Source organism: Artibeus jamaicensis, unplaced genomic scaffold, assembly GCF_021234435.1.
Source record: "Artibeus jamaicensis isolate MK-2021 breed Jamaican fruit bat unplaced genomic scaffold, CSHL_Jam_final contig_465, whole genome shotgun sequence".
In the NCBI taxonomy this organism is placed as follows: Eukaryota; Metazoa; Chordata; class Mammalia; order Chiroptera; family Phyllostomidae; genus Artibeus; species Artibeus jamaicensis.
In genome coordinates this window covers 36267555-36284765 of record NW_026521843.1, presented here as the reverse complement: position 1 = coordinate 36284765, position 17211 = coordinate 36267555, and the positions used below count along the sequence as shown (strand labels likewise).

The window sequence follows — 17211 nt, the reverse complement described above, 5'->3', positions numbered from 1 at the left end:
TAGAAATGATCTAAATTAATTTCCAGTACCACAATTCTAAGAAGTTGTATGATGTTGTAAAGATATCCAATGTGGGCTTTTAGGGGCAATAAATTGTGAGAAAGTGACTAGGAAATACAACAAGTACATGAGGAAAGCTAGTAAAACATAAGTTATTTTAGTAAAGTTTGTTTATGCAGACTCATCTTAGGGGCAGCCCTCCCTCCCCAGTGATATGGGCCACTCTCCTCATCCTGGTAGTGGAGCAGGGGGAGAATTGGAGTCACCTTCGCAAAGGGAGATTTATGGCCTCCTTTTAGGCATATAAGGGGAGGACAAAGAACTCTCTCTGTACTTGTTGATCCTCAATTTCCTTCAGCTCAAAATAATTCTTATTCCAAAGTGGCATATGTGGGAGTACATATATCAACTACTTCATTATATACATACGCACCCACCATGTATTATGTGGAACTATTTTAAATGCAAATGTCAGAAGCCCATAACAAATTCACTCAAAAAAAAACCCAAAACAAAAAACCCACCATGGATTCACTGACCTGGAAATGGCCCAAAAAGCCATTAACTGGTAAATGGATAAACAAAATGTGGTATATCCATATAATAAAATATTATTTGATCATGCAAAGGAATGACATACTGATGTGTGCTACAACATGACTGAACCTTATAAACAACTGCCATCCTTTATGCCCACTGCTATATTCAACTTTCAACCCACTAATCCCACAGTTCCCATTGTTCATAAATATTCACTTGGCTTCACATTTGGAGCTACTTTTTCCGCCTAGATTCCACAGTTCCATCTCTGTTGTAATTCCTCTGCAAATATACACAACACCTTTGCTCCTCTCTCCGTCATTCATGCATAGTGTCTTAGCTCAAGCTGCCATAATAAAATACTATAGACAGGGTGGATTAAACAACAGATATGTGTTCTTCATAGTTCTGGAGTGTAGAAGTCCCAGATCAAGGTTCAGCAAGATTGGTTCCTGGTTAGAACTCTCTTCTTGGTTGGTAGATGACCTCCTTCTCATTGTGTCCTCACATGGGAGAGAGAGAGACAGAGATGGAGAGAAAAAGAGAGAGCCATTTTGATGGCATTCCACCCAAGAAAGCTAAGAGGCAAGACGAGAATATCTTAGCAGTAAAAGGTATGCTGCAGACCACCAAGAGCAGAAGCTGGGAAAATCACAAAGAGTCACCCAGAGAGGACCCACATAAACAAACTGTGTAGTTTGGTGATCCCGGTGTAGGTCACCAGCCAACCACAAATACACCCTATATCATAGCCAACCTTTGGATATCTGCTGTAATGGTGGAGGTGAAAACCAGACAGTGTTAGTCCAGTAAGAACACCATTGACTCCAGAAATTGAATTCTTTCATCCCTCCTCTACTCTCTCCTCCCATGTCCCAATCCTGGAATTATAGAGGCAGGACAAAGCTAAACAAATTTTAAAAAGGTGAAAGAACAAATTCTACCTTTACTTCACTTTTCTGGATGAGTGGAACAGAGAGGTCTTAAACTATATGTGAGACCTCTGGCTTCCTGCTTAGAAAACAGAAATCTGGAAAGAGCATCCCACCTTTAAACAATCATAAAATAATAGCTGTAACAACAAAGCCAGACAATCTGAAAATTCACAGTTCTTCCAGAACCCATCAGAGAGTTAGAGTGACAGAGCAATCAAGTAATGTGAAATCTGAAGAAAAATAAGAGCTTCCAAAGAGACACCGGAAATGAGTTCTCTCTTACCAGGAACAGCCACCAACAGACACTGGTAAGAAGAATTCAACTAAATTTTTAAACCAATTTCTAAAAGCCAGGCATGGGCTACTGAGAGAATATAGAACCCCTGAGGACTTCAGACATAAGAGGAACTTACACCCATTCACAGGCTCTTCTCTGTAGGCCTTACCTAGTGCTCACAAAAAAAGACTAAGGTAACAGCAAGTGTCCTGAGAAAGTGTGCCTCACGGTGCCTGGAAAGGAGGACAACAGCTGATGTGAGAAAATTAGAAGCCCCACTAGATCCTTCTGCTCTATCGATCCATAGAAATATAGGCCTTGTGTGCTGTGGGAAAGTAACTAGTACTGCCACCTTTGAGACACTGTGAAAACCTATTACAGATGGGAGAAGGAACCCTTTACCTCTGGGGAAGGGACAGACTACCTTCTGGGCCTAGTTACAGTGGCGAGAGAGACATGCTAGAGAATGATAGTCCACCCAACACGCAGGCACACGATACCTTCCTAAGACTGAAGGTTAATCAGAACAGCAGAAAACATCATGCCCCTCACCTCCTACCCCCAGGGTAACAAGCTTCTGGAAACAACTAATAGTCTCTACTGCTGGGAAAAGAGGAAAGAGTATGGATCTGAGGAGCAATGTAAAAGAAAGCAGGAAACAGGAAACTCAGATAAGTTCTGAAGCAAATTTAATGAAAGGACTATTTACAGCCAGGAAGGCAGAGATTCTGAAACTAACACTGAGGAATGCTAAGATGCTGAAGGAGGAACAACAGTGGAAAACTGTTAAGGCTTGAAGCAGCAAGAAGAAACAGTACAATTGGAGAGATAGTACCAAGTAAGCAGGGCCACCTGGCAGGTGCTCTAGTGACAGGTGAATGCAGTCACTGCTACACATAAAAGAATTATGGATTTATATTTTAAGTTTCTCTCTTATCTTGCCCTTGATCTCTAGCTGGTGTCCCCCAATGGCTGACCCAACCAAAACTCAGAGGGCCAGGGCGCTGGAGTATTGCAGTCTATAAATCAATCCCTGTGGTACAGAGCAGAGCCAAGAAGAGTAGAGAATGGATGGAGGGGGTGTAAATAGAAAATAACCAATGCAATACATCCTAGCTTTTCTCTTGCATCAAAACTGACTCCATCTCCATAGACTTGGCAGCCTCCTCAGAACTCAGACCCAGGTCTTCTCTTTTCTTTTTACCTTCTCTCTAGGTAATATCTGTGTTTCCATGGCTTATGATGCCCTTGGTATGCTGATCACTCTTACATTTATATTACTCTAGTCCTCTCCTTGGGTACAACACTCAGATGGAACCATTTTGACAGCTGCTCTTGGGTGTCTCAGACACTTCATTTACAAGCCATCTAAGCATATTAATCATCTTAATTCCTCTCTCTCAGTGTCAAGCCATCTAAGCATATTAATCATCTTAATTCCTCTCTCTCAGTGTCCAATTCAGCAACAAGTCCTACAATTTCAACACAAAACTACAGTCCAAATCTGTCCATCCTTTCTCCTTGTCACCCTCACCACCATATTACTCATGATTCCTACATTCCTCTCTCACCCTCCTCCCATCCATTCTGGACTCAGCAGCCAAAGGGCCCATATTAAAATGTAGACTAGAACATACTACTTCCTTGTTTAAACTTTCCCGTGCCTTCCTTTCCTACCTTATCTTTGCCACATTCCTGCTTACTACTCTCTAGTCACACTGGCTTTTCTTAGTCTTCACAGAAGCAGAAACTCTTTCCTGATCAGGGGTAACCCTCTGCTCTCAAGCTGTTGTGCCCACCTGGCCTGCATGTTTTAGAACCTATCTCCTCATCCTTCAGGGGGCTTAGATGTTTCCTCTTCAAGAAGGCTTTCCCTAGCCACCTTGTTTAAAGTTTACCCTCCTCCCACTATTCCCTATCTTTGCATCTAGGTTATTTCCTTCTTAGCATTATTTTTTATAAATAAACTCTAATTTTCTGTCTATTCATTTGGTTGTGTTTTTTGCCTCTCATACTAGACTGCAAACTCCGTAAAGGGATTATTATGCTCTATGACTCAAAATGATTATCTCCCCTGAACCTATCATAGTACCTGTCATAAAACAGATATTAAATAAACATGGGCAAAAGTAGGTTTACAGTTGTGACTATGCAAAACACAGTTTATTCTTGTATTATTTTTATTAATTGTTGTATCATTTTCCATACAAACAACTCTAAAACTACTTTGGAGAAGATCCAAGGTGGCAAAGGAGTAAGTAGAGGCTACACTAACCTCCTCCTAGGACCAATCAGGAATTACAGCTAAATTGTAGAGAAATCATCCTGAATAACCCACTGAACACCATCTGGAGAAAAGCCTTATAAACAAGGACAGACAGAAGAAACCATTTACCACAATGAGACTGGTAGTGAGTACTGAGGAGGCACGAGAGGGCTGGCTGGGCTCCCATGGGTGGCAGCTGAAGCTCCAGAGGGATATTTCAGTGGCCTGGAGGTTCCCTCTGAGAAGTGTGGAGTCTAAACCCCAAGCTGACTCCCTAGCCTACAACACCAAAGCCAGAAAGGAACCCAGATAACATCCAGCTGTGAAAAGCAGCAGGTTTCTATCTGCAAGGAAGAGAAGACCAGAGATGCAGAGAGCCTCTTAAAAGGCCAGTACATAACATTTCATTTGCAGCCACTTACCCTGGCTCTTGCAGAGGGAGAGCAGAGTGGACTAGAGATGTTTGAGGAGAGATTGGTGTTGGTAGCTCTCGGGAAAGCACTGAAGGAACAGCCTCCAGGATTCCTCTGTTAAGTCATTCCCCATACTGCAAGAGCCATCTTTCTCAGGGAAAACACTCCTCTCCAAGTGGCATCAGCCTAAAGGGAAACAATAGCCCTGCCTGCAGAAACTACTCTGCCCCACCTTGTGGAGGGTAAGCACAGCTGCTTACAGCTTGGTTAGTTTAACAACTGATCAGTTCAACAGCTGATTACAGCTAAGGCAGGTAATACAAAGCAGTCAAACTAGGGAAACAGAGAAGCAGACACTAAATGAAAGAACAAGAGAATTCTCCATAACAAGAACTAGATGAAATGGAGGCAAGCAATTCATCAGCTAGAGAGTTTAAAGTAATGATGATAAGGATACTCAACAACATAAAAAAAAGACACAGAGACCATAAAAAAGGGCCATTCAGAAATAAAGATTGAAATATCTGAAATAAATAATACACTTGAAGGAATAAACAGTAGGTTAGATGAAACCAAGGATTGAATCAGTGATTTGGAAGACAAGGTATAGAAAAAAAAAACACTCATGCAGAGCAGCAAGAAGAAAAAAGAATTTAAAAAGTGTGTATGCTTAAGAAATATTTTGGACAAGATGAAGTGTAACAACATTTGCATCATGGGAATACCAGAAGGAGAAGAGAGCAAGCAAGGGATGGAGAACCTATTTGAAGAAATAATGATCAAAACTTCTCTAATCTAGTGAAAGGAAAAGGCACACAAGTCCAGGAAGCTCAGAGTCCCAAAATATTGAAAGTGGATCTGTCTTTTGACCCATCTATCCCACTTCTGCAAATATATCCAAAGGAACCCAAAACACTAATTGGAAAGAACATAAGCACTCCTATATCATTGCACCATTATTTACAATCACCAAGGTATAAAAGCAGCCCAAGTGTCCATCAGTAGATCAGTGGATAGAACAACTATGCAACATTTACACAATGGAATACTACTTGGCTATAAAAAAAAAGAGACAATTTTACCCTTTGCAACAATATGGCTGGACCTGGAGAACATTATGCTAATTGAAATAAGCCAGTCAGAGAAAGACTAATACCATATGATTTCACTTGTGTAGGGAATCTAATGAACAAACTGAACTAACAAGAAAAATGAGGACAGACTCATAAACGGAGAGCAGATGACAGCTAGTTGTCAGGGGTGTAGCTTATGGGGTAGAGGAATTGAACAAAAAAGAAAAAGAACCCATGGACATTGACAGTAGTGTCATGATTGCTTGGAGGTAGGGTATAAGGGGACTACATGGTAATAGAAAAAATATAATAAAGATTAAGCCAATTAAAAAAATAAACTTACCTTTGCCCCACCCTGTATTATAACACCTTATTTCTATGTGCCAGGGATTATGCTTAGACCCCAAAAATAAAATTGCATTTAAATCTGCATAATGACCCTAAGAGGTAGGTATTATTATTATTCTCATTTTACAAAGAGGAATCTGAGTCATAGGAAAGGTAAGCAACTACCAAGAATAACATGTGACACAAGTGAGTTTCCAACCTATCTCATGCCAGAGCTAGCATTTTTAACCACTATGAAATACCCACTATCACATGCATCTCCAGGGATGATGTAATGGCTGTATGGGTTAATCAATAAAGTGAAAAGACAGACATAGGTTGTACCCAGAAGGCAGCCTGGGCAAATAAGAGAGGATAGTATTGAAGTTGAACCCCAATTGACACATGGGAGGGAATGTGTGCCAAGGACAAAAAAATCATACATGCAAAGACACAGTCAGGAAGCAAGGTGGTATGTCAGAGGGGAACAAGTAGTTCAACTTACTGGGAGTATAAAATGAGGAAAGGGAAGGAAAGCAGTAGAGTAATAAATCGAAATTGATGAGTTGCTACAGGAAATATTTACAGTACTCACAAAGCAGTTTTGATTTTATTCTGTAGATTGAGGATTTAGGAAACCACTGAAGAATTTAATTAGGATGAAGACATAATTAGGTTTGTGATTTAGAAAGATCCCTCTGGCAATGGTGAAGAGCTATCTTTCTTACGGTTGAGTATGCTACATTCTTTCAGAGAAAAAATTTTCATGGCCCCTCTCAGTGTTTGCTGATATTTTCTGTTATGTTCCTTAATTGTGTACATACACATTACAAGACATAAAAACTCCTTATATACAGTCTAACCCAAACTACAAGCCAAGTTAAATTTTAATTCACAATAATATGATGTAATGATGTTTTACTTAAAATTGCTACTCAGAGTGTAACCATTTTGATGCAGGTTCATTGGATTTTAAAGGAAAAAAAGATCTGAAAAACATTTCTGTTGCATTTAATTGGGTTACCTTTAATGTCCTTCAAGAGTTATATGTAAAGAAATTTCTTTTAAATTATATTTTGTTTGTCAAAGTATAATTGGGAGAACTATAATTCTAGACTGTGACATCTCAGATCAAACCTCATAGATAATGCTTAGGTAGTTAGGACCACAAAAATTTCAACTTTTAATATTTTTGCTTCTCTGTTATTCTTAAAATGTTTAATATAAACATAGTCTGAATCGCCTATATGACTATTTCATAACAAAGCTCTACTGCAAGATTTCAGTATCAACATTTTCTTAACTTTCCCTCTTTATGATCCAATTCCACTATTTTATATTGGTGTGAGGAAACAGGTGGGCTTAATGTATAAATGCTGCTTTCCAGTGTTTCCAGTTGGATGAAAGCTAACTGATCCATGAGGGTCTGACGGGAAGGAGATTATTAAGTATTTCAAATAAAGAAAACAAACTATAGGGAAAGTTAAGAAAAGGTTGGATCCAAGTTGTACCTACCATTTATTGAGTGCTGATGATGTGCCAGATACTGCGATAAACACCTGACAACTTTTGTCATGTTTAATCTTTACAAAAACCCTTTGAGATTCATATTATTATCCATTTCTATAGATAGGGAAACTGAGGCTTAGAGAGATAGGAACAAACAAGTAAATGACAGAGCCAAGACTGGGACCACTTAGGACTAACTTCAGGTCTATGCTCTAAACTATTAGGCAATACTGCCTGAATGAAAATGATTATATAGTAGTAAGTATGTTGCCAAAAGGTGATTTAGTATTGTTATTTTATAAACCCAAAGTCATGTTGAATTATGGCAAATAGATTTTGATAGACTTGTCATTATCAAAGGTTTCAATGGTTTAATCTTGAAAATACTGCTGCAACATAAAGTAAAATCAAAGGTAGAGGAAGAGGCAAAAAATACCTTAACACTAAATAGCCATAGAATTAGTAGTAATACCTTCTACTGATATGAAAGGTCCAAATCAGTGATAATAGATCATGAAAGCAAGGTGTCAAGTAGCTGCGTTGTCACCAAAGCATTTGTCTCTTTGGAGTTCAACAATTTCAGTTCTTAAAATCATGTTGGAGTGTGTGTTGCATTTTGTTGTTCCAGTTTCTTTGGGGGAAGGGGGTTTATAACCCCCCCAAAGAAAAATATGACTCTCATAATTAAAAATAATAATAATAATTGGTTCATTTAAGGAACCACATAAAGATTTTTCCAACAGACTGGATTAGGAGGGGTGGGAGAAATTTTCCACTCCTTAAAATTTATCAAACTCAAATTTCAAAAATATTTTCCAAAATTGAGTTGGGCCTAAAAAATATTAACATTTGAATTAAAGGGGCAGTAAAATAAATTGCTAAAGAGTAACAATGAAAAAAAAGATAAATCAGAAATTATGGTATAAAATACCTAAAATGCTATAAATAAGTGGGAAATTAAGTTACTAAAATAAATTAACATAAGGCAGTAATATATTTATTGTGTGAAATTTATAAAAAACCGGGGCACAGTGGGGAGATGGAGATCTCTTGCTACGTATGGTCTACCACAAAAGTTCTCCTAATTCTCAATTTACAGAAGTCAAATAACAATAATGTGTTCTCTGATGACTTCTATTATTACTCCATATATCATATATTTACTCTACTTATTTAACACATTATTCTAGAACTTTCTTTTAAACGATAGCCCCCCAAAAAGCATTATTTTTCTAATTGCTTTTCACTGGCAAATACTGAGAAGGCAGGTTGTCACAATCTCATTCAAATAGGTTTGACCCTCTCTGGTTCTCGTAGAAATGTATCCCAGTCTCTAGAGTTTCCCGGCGCTACGGAAACGACACCGCAACATGCTCCGCCCTGCCATCCGCAAAGTGAGCCAATCAGACCGCAGCCCGGGCTGACTGCAAGCCAGGTGTCATGGCGGCGTGCAGGCATTGCTGCTCTTGCCTCCGGATCCGGCCGCTGGGCGACAGTCCCCTCCGACTGCCTGGCCGGAATCGAGCACTCAGGCAGTTGCAGGTGCGAACACTATGGGGTGGCGTGGGATCCCGTGCCGTGACCGTGGATTTAGGCAACAGGTAAGGAACGATGTGCATTCTCTGCCCTTTTACAAGGCATTCTGTGTGCCCAGCACGAGTACATTCATCTCTCACGGTAGGAGTCTGGCACCCCAGGTCTCTTTCCCCTCTGTTTAACTCCAGACCTAAATTCCAAGTTTCCCTTTCCGGGTTTGGAGTCTGTCTCTCTCTGTCTCAGACTCGTGTCCTTTGCTGCTTGGCCCTCCCTCCCTTACTGTTACAGGCTTCCCTTCACCTAAGTCTGACCAGCTGACTTCCATTCTCTGCAATTTCGGGGAGTCCTGGACCCTGAAATAAGAAACATCCCACCTCAGGATAATGAGCTGACAATGGATGCCTACTCATGCAGCCCAATTTCTTGCCTAAGAGCGTAGCTAGTATGACCCTGAGTATGAAGGGGAAACGTCAGTTTACTGCACACCAGTGATATGATACACTCTTTAAAGACATGTAGTAAAGGTACTATTACGCCCATTTTTATAGTTAAGAAAGCAGAGGTTCAGTAATGGTTAACTTTCTAAGAGTCAACAAAACCAATACTATGAGGCTCAGTAAATTTCGAACTAGTGTTTTCTTTGTTACAAACCCCGTACTTTTCCTAGGGTTCTATTGCCAGAATTCACGTCTAAAATTACTTTAAAAGATTCTATTTCAATCATTTCTAAAAGAAATGAATCTGCTGATGTCTATGTTATATGTACATATGTACATACACATTTTCTACATGTACTTAAAAATTATTTTTATCCTAGTTCATAGGAAGACCCAAAACATCTGGCTTTAAATCCAGGCCTTTCTCCCTTAACTTACTGAACGACTGATCTTGAACAAATTACTTTACCTCTTTATTTCACAAAATGAGGAGACTGGACTAGATCAAGAGTCTACCAGTTTTTTCTGTAACGGACCAAATAGTAATTATTTTAAACTTTGTGAGCTGTATACTGTCTGTCACATTTTCATGTGTGTGTACAATTCCTTTAAAAATGTAGACACATTCTTAGCTGAACGGTTGTACAGAAACAGGCTATAGTTTGTTGACCTCTAGACCACATGATCCATAAGGCTTTTTCCACCTTTGGTATTCTTCGATTCTGATTTTTTAAGGGAGAAGTTATCTCTTCCATTCTTCAAGGACTGAACAAATGCCCCAGAACATTACATGCAACAGACACCTACTATGTGCTAGACACCAGGGACTCAAAGCAACAAAATGAGCTCCTGCCCTCCAGATTTTCCATAAATAATCTACCTTGAATCTTTTATTTACTAGTCAAATAAATAAAGCTCTTCTGTAGCTAGTTCTTTTTAAACCTGTGTCATGTGTTGTAACATCTAGATTCATAAGTATCAACATTGCCGAGTAAATAAGTTTTTTTAACTTTGTTACAAGATTGTTGTTTGCAACATTTAGTGGGTGACTACCTTGTACTTTATATTTGCTATCATGTAAATTTACAATGCCTGAGAAAGTTTTATGCTATTGTGGTATTTTTCAGATATGTATTTACTATAGTAACCTTTGAGGCAACTGTTTAATTTTCATTTCAACAAGCTTTTATTGAGTATCTGCTATATACAGGGCTCTGTATGAGGAAGTAACAAACACAGGTACAGTCCTGGAAAAATCACTGTGGCAGAGGTATGAACAGGGTACTAAGTGAACACAGGCATATTTATCCCATGCTAAAGCTTCCCATCGAGAGTCAATATTGAAGGGCAAGAAGAAAGTAGCAAAGTTCAAATACAATTGCAGAGGTGAGAGAGTGCCTTTGAGTAGCTACAAATAACTCACTGGATGGAGCAAAAAGTGAAATGTGAGTTTAGCAATGAAGGTGAGCCCAAATGACATAGGCAGAGGCTATGCCATAAAGGTGGTTTTGGGGCTGTTTGTTTGTTTAGTTTAGTATTACTGAATTTTTCTTGGTGGATGCTGGAGGAAGATGTTTCTGAACATGTTCTTCAAGTGTGTCCCTGTAGTTCTACTTCCTGTGGCACATGGCTCCTCGCTTTCCCTTCTTACTTCCTGAGCTACCTTCTCCCACTCTTCTTTCCACTAATAGAATCTCATTGTTCATCTTACTCTATTTATTTATTTATTTATTTATTTATTTATTTATTTATTTATTTATTTCTTCAAATGCATTTTTTGATTAGGTATTCACTCACATGGTTCAATATTTTAAAACCTCAAAAATCTCCTTCCCATATAGTCCCATAGCCACCAATTCCAACTCACAGAGGACACTGATGTGTCGTCCATCTTATATGTAGTATTTGGTGATGTTTTATGCATAAAATACTGATTTTAGCTATCAGTTTGTGGGAGTCTGCTTGATGCTACAGTGTAACTGGTTCTGGGCATCGCATTCACCCCTCCTACTATTCCAGCTCTAGCCTCATCTCTTCCCCTCATCATTCCATCTGTTAGTGGATGCCATTTTATTGTGGACTGTCATAACATTAGTGTCCAACACATTGAACAAAAATAGAAACCCAACCCGAACTCCTCAGATATTTATTGCAGTCAAAAAAAAAAAATCTCCGTAACATTTCAAGGTCAGGGCTGATAGTACAAATGTACATGTTATTCTGATTTTCAAACTTAACAAAATGTGTCTAACTGAATAGATAAACATGCTTTTCACAAACTCAGACTTCTGTCACAATGACGGATGGCAATATTAAGTCATCCATTCAGCCACTGGATGTGATGGATAAAATAATCTTACTTGCCTGGGTTGCAGACCAGGTCCCCAGTAAGGGACACATGAGAGGCAACCATACATTGATGTTTCTCTCCCACTCTTTCTCCTTCCCTTCCCCTCTCTCTAAAAATAAACAAAATATTTTTTAAAAAAGAATAATGCTGCTATGAACATTCATATGCAAATTTTTGCATGGACATATGTTTTCATTTCTCTTGGGTATATACAGGAGTAGATTTGCTGGGTCATATGGTACTTCTGTGTTTAACCTTCCGAGGAATCGTCAGATTCTTTCCCAAAGCAGGTACACCATTCTACATTTCAATGTATGAGAGTTCCAGTTTCTCCACATCTCCACCAATGCATTCTCCTAGTACATAGGAAGTCGTATCTCATTGTGGATCTCATTGTGGTTTTGATTTGCATTTCCCTGGTGACTAATGATTTTGAGCATATTTTTATGTATTTATTGGCCATTTGTAGATCTTCTTTGGGGAGATATCCAGATCCTTTAGCAACTTTTAAAATTGGGTTGTCTTTTCATTGTTGAGTTGTGAGAATTCTTTACATATCCCAGAGACAAGTTCCTTGATTTACAAATATTTTCTCTGTGGGTTTTCTTTCAATTTTTTTAAGTAGACTTTATTTTTTAGAGCACTGTTAGTTTCACAGCAAAATCAAGGGAAAGTACAGAGATTTCCCACTTACCCACTGCCCCCCACATGCATAACCTCCCCAGCTATCAACATCTCCCACCTTTCTTTTACTTTCCTGATGATAGATATCCCATGAAGCATGGAAGTTTTTCATTTTGATGAAGCCCAGTTTATTTTTTTCTTTTGTCATTTGTGTTTTTGGTGTCATATATAAGAAGACTTAGAAGTTTCTGGAGATTTACTCCTATGATTTATAGTTTCAGCTTTCATACTTAGATCTATGGTCTGTTCTGAGTTAATTTTTATTTGTAGTATAAGGAAGGGGTCCAACTTCATTAACTTTTTTGCATACGGTTATCCAGTTATCTAGCACCATTGGTTGAAAAGACTGTTCCTTCCCCATTGACTTGTCTTGGCACCACTGTTGAATATGGTCTCTGGAGGCAATTTTTGGAGTACATATTGTCCTGAGAGCAGTGGGGAAACAACAGGATTTTTAAGTAGGGAAATGATCCAGTTTGTGTGTTAAAAGGCTGCTTTAGTCAACAAGGCAAGGGATGAAGAGACTAAAGTAGGTAGTAAATGGGAATTAACATTTAGGAAGAAAGTTTCTGTATCCCAAAAATACTTTCATTCAGATTACTCTGTGCCTTGCCTTCTGTATTTTTCCTTACATAGCTCTTAAATTCCCTTTGTACTTTTAATAATGATTATGAACTCTGTCCCTTTTTTGTTCGTTTGTTTGTTTGCTGGGTGGAGTCCTGTAGGGCTGGTAACCTTTAGTTCATCTGTTAGAGTCTTTGATCATTTTATACTAAGCTGGGAATTATACTGGTGATTTAAGTCCTTTTTGTAATAAATTTTTATTTTTTAAACAGAAAATTGGAAATATCTTCTGGAAAACTGGCCAGGTTCGCGGATGGCTCTGCTGTAGTGCAGGTAAAAAGTCTGGTTTTTTACATTTTCATTTTCTAAAATGGTTATGGAGACTGTCTCGTACTGAGTATTTTTACTTCGTGTAACTTTTTGGAACTGTGACACTGGAAATAAATTCAGACCATTTCTAGTGTCAGAGCTATTCCAGATAACCAGGTAGTCAGAGGGCTGAATATGTTAAATGACGTTTAAGATCTCTTCCAATGTTAGGGTTCTATTTTACTCTATTAATAAATCCTATAATGCTTTTCCTGAGAAAGTAATCTTACTGGTTTCTTCTATAGTAATACTTCGGATTTTTTTCTTTGTGTATAGCCTAAATTTTCTCATAAAAAATGTGATTGGAGAAGCCTTTTTCCTTGTAGTTCTGTTGCATTTAAAAAGCTCAGTGACTGTTCTAATACAGAAGGTGATCATGCAGAAGAGATCTAGATTGAACAACTTGTAAAGTTACTTTCGCTGTCATTAGGCCATGGGGTAACAGTCCTCTTTCCTTGAGTTTAACTGGAGTGAGGATTCACTCAGTCACTACTTACATGTTAATATCTGATTTTAAAGGAATTTACCAGTGTTGTTTCTTTTTAACTAAGTCAGGTGACACAGCGGTGATGGTCACAGCAGTCAGTAAAACAAAACCTTCGCCTTCCCAGTTCATGCCTTTGGTGGTAAGTGTTTGCTGGTTGACCTGAACTGTAATATTGCATAAATGTAGAATTTGTAGTAGTTTTGTCCACTGTCTTAACTTCCCACAACAAAGGATTTTCCTTAGTTGTCTGATAATAAGTAGTTGAAAGAATTTAAACTGATTGCTTCATACCAATTATATTAGTAGTTAGCATACTTTAGAATGTCCAGGTTCAGAAGTTGACAAGAAGAGTGGAAGTACATGAGTACTTGATGTTGAATAAACAATGAATGCATTGTTTTCACAGGTTTCCCTTTAGTATGAGTCTGCAAGTATTAATATATGTTTGCCAAAGAATGAAAAGTTCATTAGGATTTTACAGCTTTTTTCTATTATCAGAAGGGTTGATACAAAAAAAGAAAATGTTTGAATAAGCAACCAGAATAAGCTACTGTGAAGAGTAATAGAGGCCTTTAAAAAATCAATTTGCTAAAACATTTCTACTAGCTTTCCTTTTCCTAAGTGATACAAATCTCTAAAAGTAAATAAAATACGCTCCACTCTTAGTCTGGAATATGTTGTTCGCATCTCACAAGAATTAGGATCATCATAACAATTCTTAAGGAGTAGATTTTTTACTACAAAAAGCAGTCAATGAACTTCATTTTTTTCTTTGCTACTTCAGGTTGACTATAGACAGAAGGCTGCTGCTGCTGGTAGAATTCCTACAAACTATCTTAGAAGAGAGATTGGATCTTCTGATAAAGAAATCCTTACAAGTAGAGTAATAGGTAAGATATTAAGAGAGAGGCATTAACTTTCTCTATAATACCTGTTTTAGCTTCCCTCTTTTTCATCTGTGTTCTACACTATCTCCTAAGTTTTCTTTCATTACATTAACACTGCCTAAGATTATTTACCTTCTGTATTCCTTCACTCAAATACATGCTCCAAGAGAGAAAAAAACTTTCTTTTCGTTCACTACTCAATCCCTTGAGGGCTACAGAAGCTTAAAAAAAGAAAAAAAATGAGAGCTGAAATAAAAATATTTCATTGCTTTTAAAATTCAATAGTGATCATTGAATTTTACATGCCTAGCACAAAATAGGCATTCAATAAATATTTGTTGACTAAATGAATGAATTTCACTGAGTATGTAAATTCCATGGCCCACGCCTCTACCCTATTGAACTGTCCCTAGTAATTTTCATTTTTATGTTTAGCATAGTAATTTCTAAATGCATTACATTCTTCAACTACTGAAATGTGTCTGTAATCTTTCAAATCTTTGACATCCTTTTTTTTCAAAGTTTTTATAAATTCTACTTAAGGCTATAAGCCTTTGGATTGAAGAAGCTCAGTGAACCCCAAATAGAATAAAGTACAAAACCACATTAAACCAATCACTGTGTTGTTTAAGAATTGACACATAAATAATAAACAACAAAGAAAAGCAAAGGCAAGATTAAACGAAATTCAGGATCATGGTTACCTCTACAGAGAAGGATTGGGAGAAGTGATCACAGAGGGCAGCTCAAAGATTTCAAATGTATTGGTATGTACTTTTTCCCAGGTGACGTAAAGGGTAGATAAGTTTTAATTATTATTCTTTAAATTGCATATATACAAAATAATACATTTGCATGCATAACAGAGATTATAATATAAAGTAGAAAACAAATTAATGAAGTTCATCCATTCTTCTGTGTTACCTGTAACACAAGCCAAAATCCTAAGATTCATCTTTGACCACCCCCTCAACCAAATCTAATTAATTATCTCTCCTGAATCTTTCTAATCTTTCCCTTCCACTGCCATACTCTGGTCCAAGCCTCCCCCTGGAGCACTGAAACCCCTTTCTCTCCCTTAAGGCAGAAATCTTTGACATTTAAATATTGTGTGAGCACTTGTATTTTACAGTTCTTATACCCAGAAGTTGTTAGTTTGTGTATGTGTTTATCAGGCACAGAATACTAAAGAAGGATTTTCTTTTAATCTGCTACTGGTCTTAAGTTTCTTTCCCCTGCTTATGTAAGTGATATCTGTGGAACCAGAATGAGGAGCTGCTGCCCAATTTTAGACTTGAGCATGCCTGCTTTGCTGATTTTTTGTTGTTAGGGCATAGTCTGTATTAATTGAAGCATTGACATTTATCTTTGTCCTTTTCAGTAAATCTGTCCAGGGGGATTTTTTTAAATAATCTTTCCCTTTTTTGGCAGATCGTTCGATTAGACCTCTTTTTCCAGCTGGATACTTTTATGATACACAGGTAAGGTCTCCTTTAGGTTATTTGTTTCCAGGTCAATCAAAAATTATTTAATGAATCTCTATAATACCTTTTGGCTAAACATTATATAAAGAATACAATATGAGAGATTTTGATGATGCTATTACATTTGACATTAAATTTTCTTTAAAACAAAATTTTAAAAAGTTAATATTTATTCAGTGTCAATTTGAGCTGATACCTGAATTACGAATAGGAGTTAGCCAACCCAGGAATGTGGGGAAAGCATTCCAGACAGATGGAATGGGAAGCACAAAAATCCTGAGGCAAAAAAGAAATTGGTGAGTTTGAAAGTTGAGAGTGGTTGAGGTGGGTGGGGGCAGATCAGGTTGGGCCTTGTAGGTGGTTTCAGTAAGAGAGTCTAGGGCAGGTAAGCTGCCTCACCTTTATGACTCATTGTTATTACTCAGTACTCTAAACCTCTGCTTCATTGTATTTTCATACTTTCTGAATATTTTCTTTCATAATGGCCCATATACTTTAACTACTTATTTCTTTGATAAAAATAAATATGCCTTTGCAAGAATGTCATTGCCTCAAGAAGTTATTTTAAGTATAAAACATAGGCATTTTATTGTAGTATAAAGTAATTCATTGGCTTGTTTTGTCTGACCTTAACAGATAACAATATTTTTATGTAAAAGAATAGCTAATATTTACTGAATACTTTCACCATGCCCAGTTTTATAAATTCTTTACATACAATGTTCCCAGTAATTTTCTTAGAAACCTTTTAGGAAAATGCAATTATTTTTTCTTTTAAAGATGAGGAAACTTGAAATGTAAGTAATTTGCCCATGGTCAAGCATGTAGTTAAGTGATAGTCAGAGTTAAGGGGTTTGACTACAAAGGCCATGCTTTTAACCATGTAGTGCTCCTATATTTTAGGCCAAGATATTAACTGAAATGATAATCATTCTAAATTAAGCATATTTTGTTAAGTAAGTGCTTTGAATTTTTGCTCTGTACCAGGTCCTTTGTAATTTGTTAGCAGTGGATGGTGTTAATGAACCTGATGTCCTAGCAATTAATGGTGGTAAGTATAAAAATAGAGATTA

At 37.5% G+C, this 17211-nt stretch overlaps 1 protein-coding gene across 2 annotated transcripts in view; it reads left to right on the top strand.

The window, feature by feature from the left end:
- Window positions 1-8762: 8762 nt before the first annotated feature.
- PNPT1 (polyribonucleotide nucleotidyltransferase 1) overlaps window positions 8763-17211 on the top strand; it is a 47674-nt gene continuing 39225 nt past the window's right edge. The window contains exons 1-6 of one of the 2 annotated variants that reach the window (XM_053666848.1): window positions 8763-8941; window positions 13184-13244; window positions 13832-13906; window positions 14552-14657; window positions 16086-16135; window positions 17126-17189. In XM_053666848.1, coding sequence (XP_053522823.1) covers window positions 8781-8941; window positions 13184-13244; window positions 13832-13906; window positions 14552-14657; window positions 16086-16135; window positions 17126-17189 — 517 coding nt within the window. In that variant the 5' untranslated portion in view covers window positions 8763-8780. Of the gene's footprint in view, window positions 8942-12835; window positions 12877-13183; window positions 13245-13831; window positions 13907-14551; window positions 14658-16085; window positions 16136-17125; window positions 17190-17211 lie in introns of those variants that run through there. The other variant, XM_053666849.1, reaches the window with a different exon arrangement.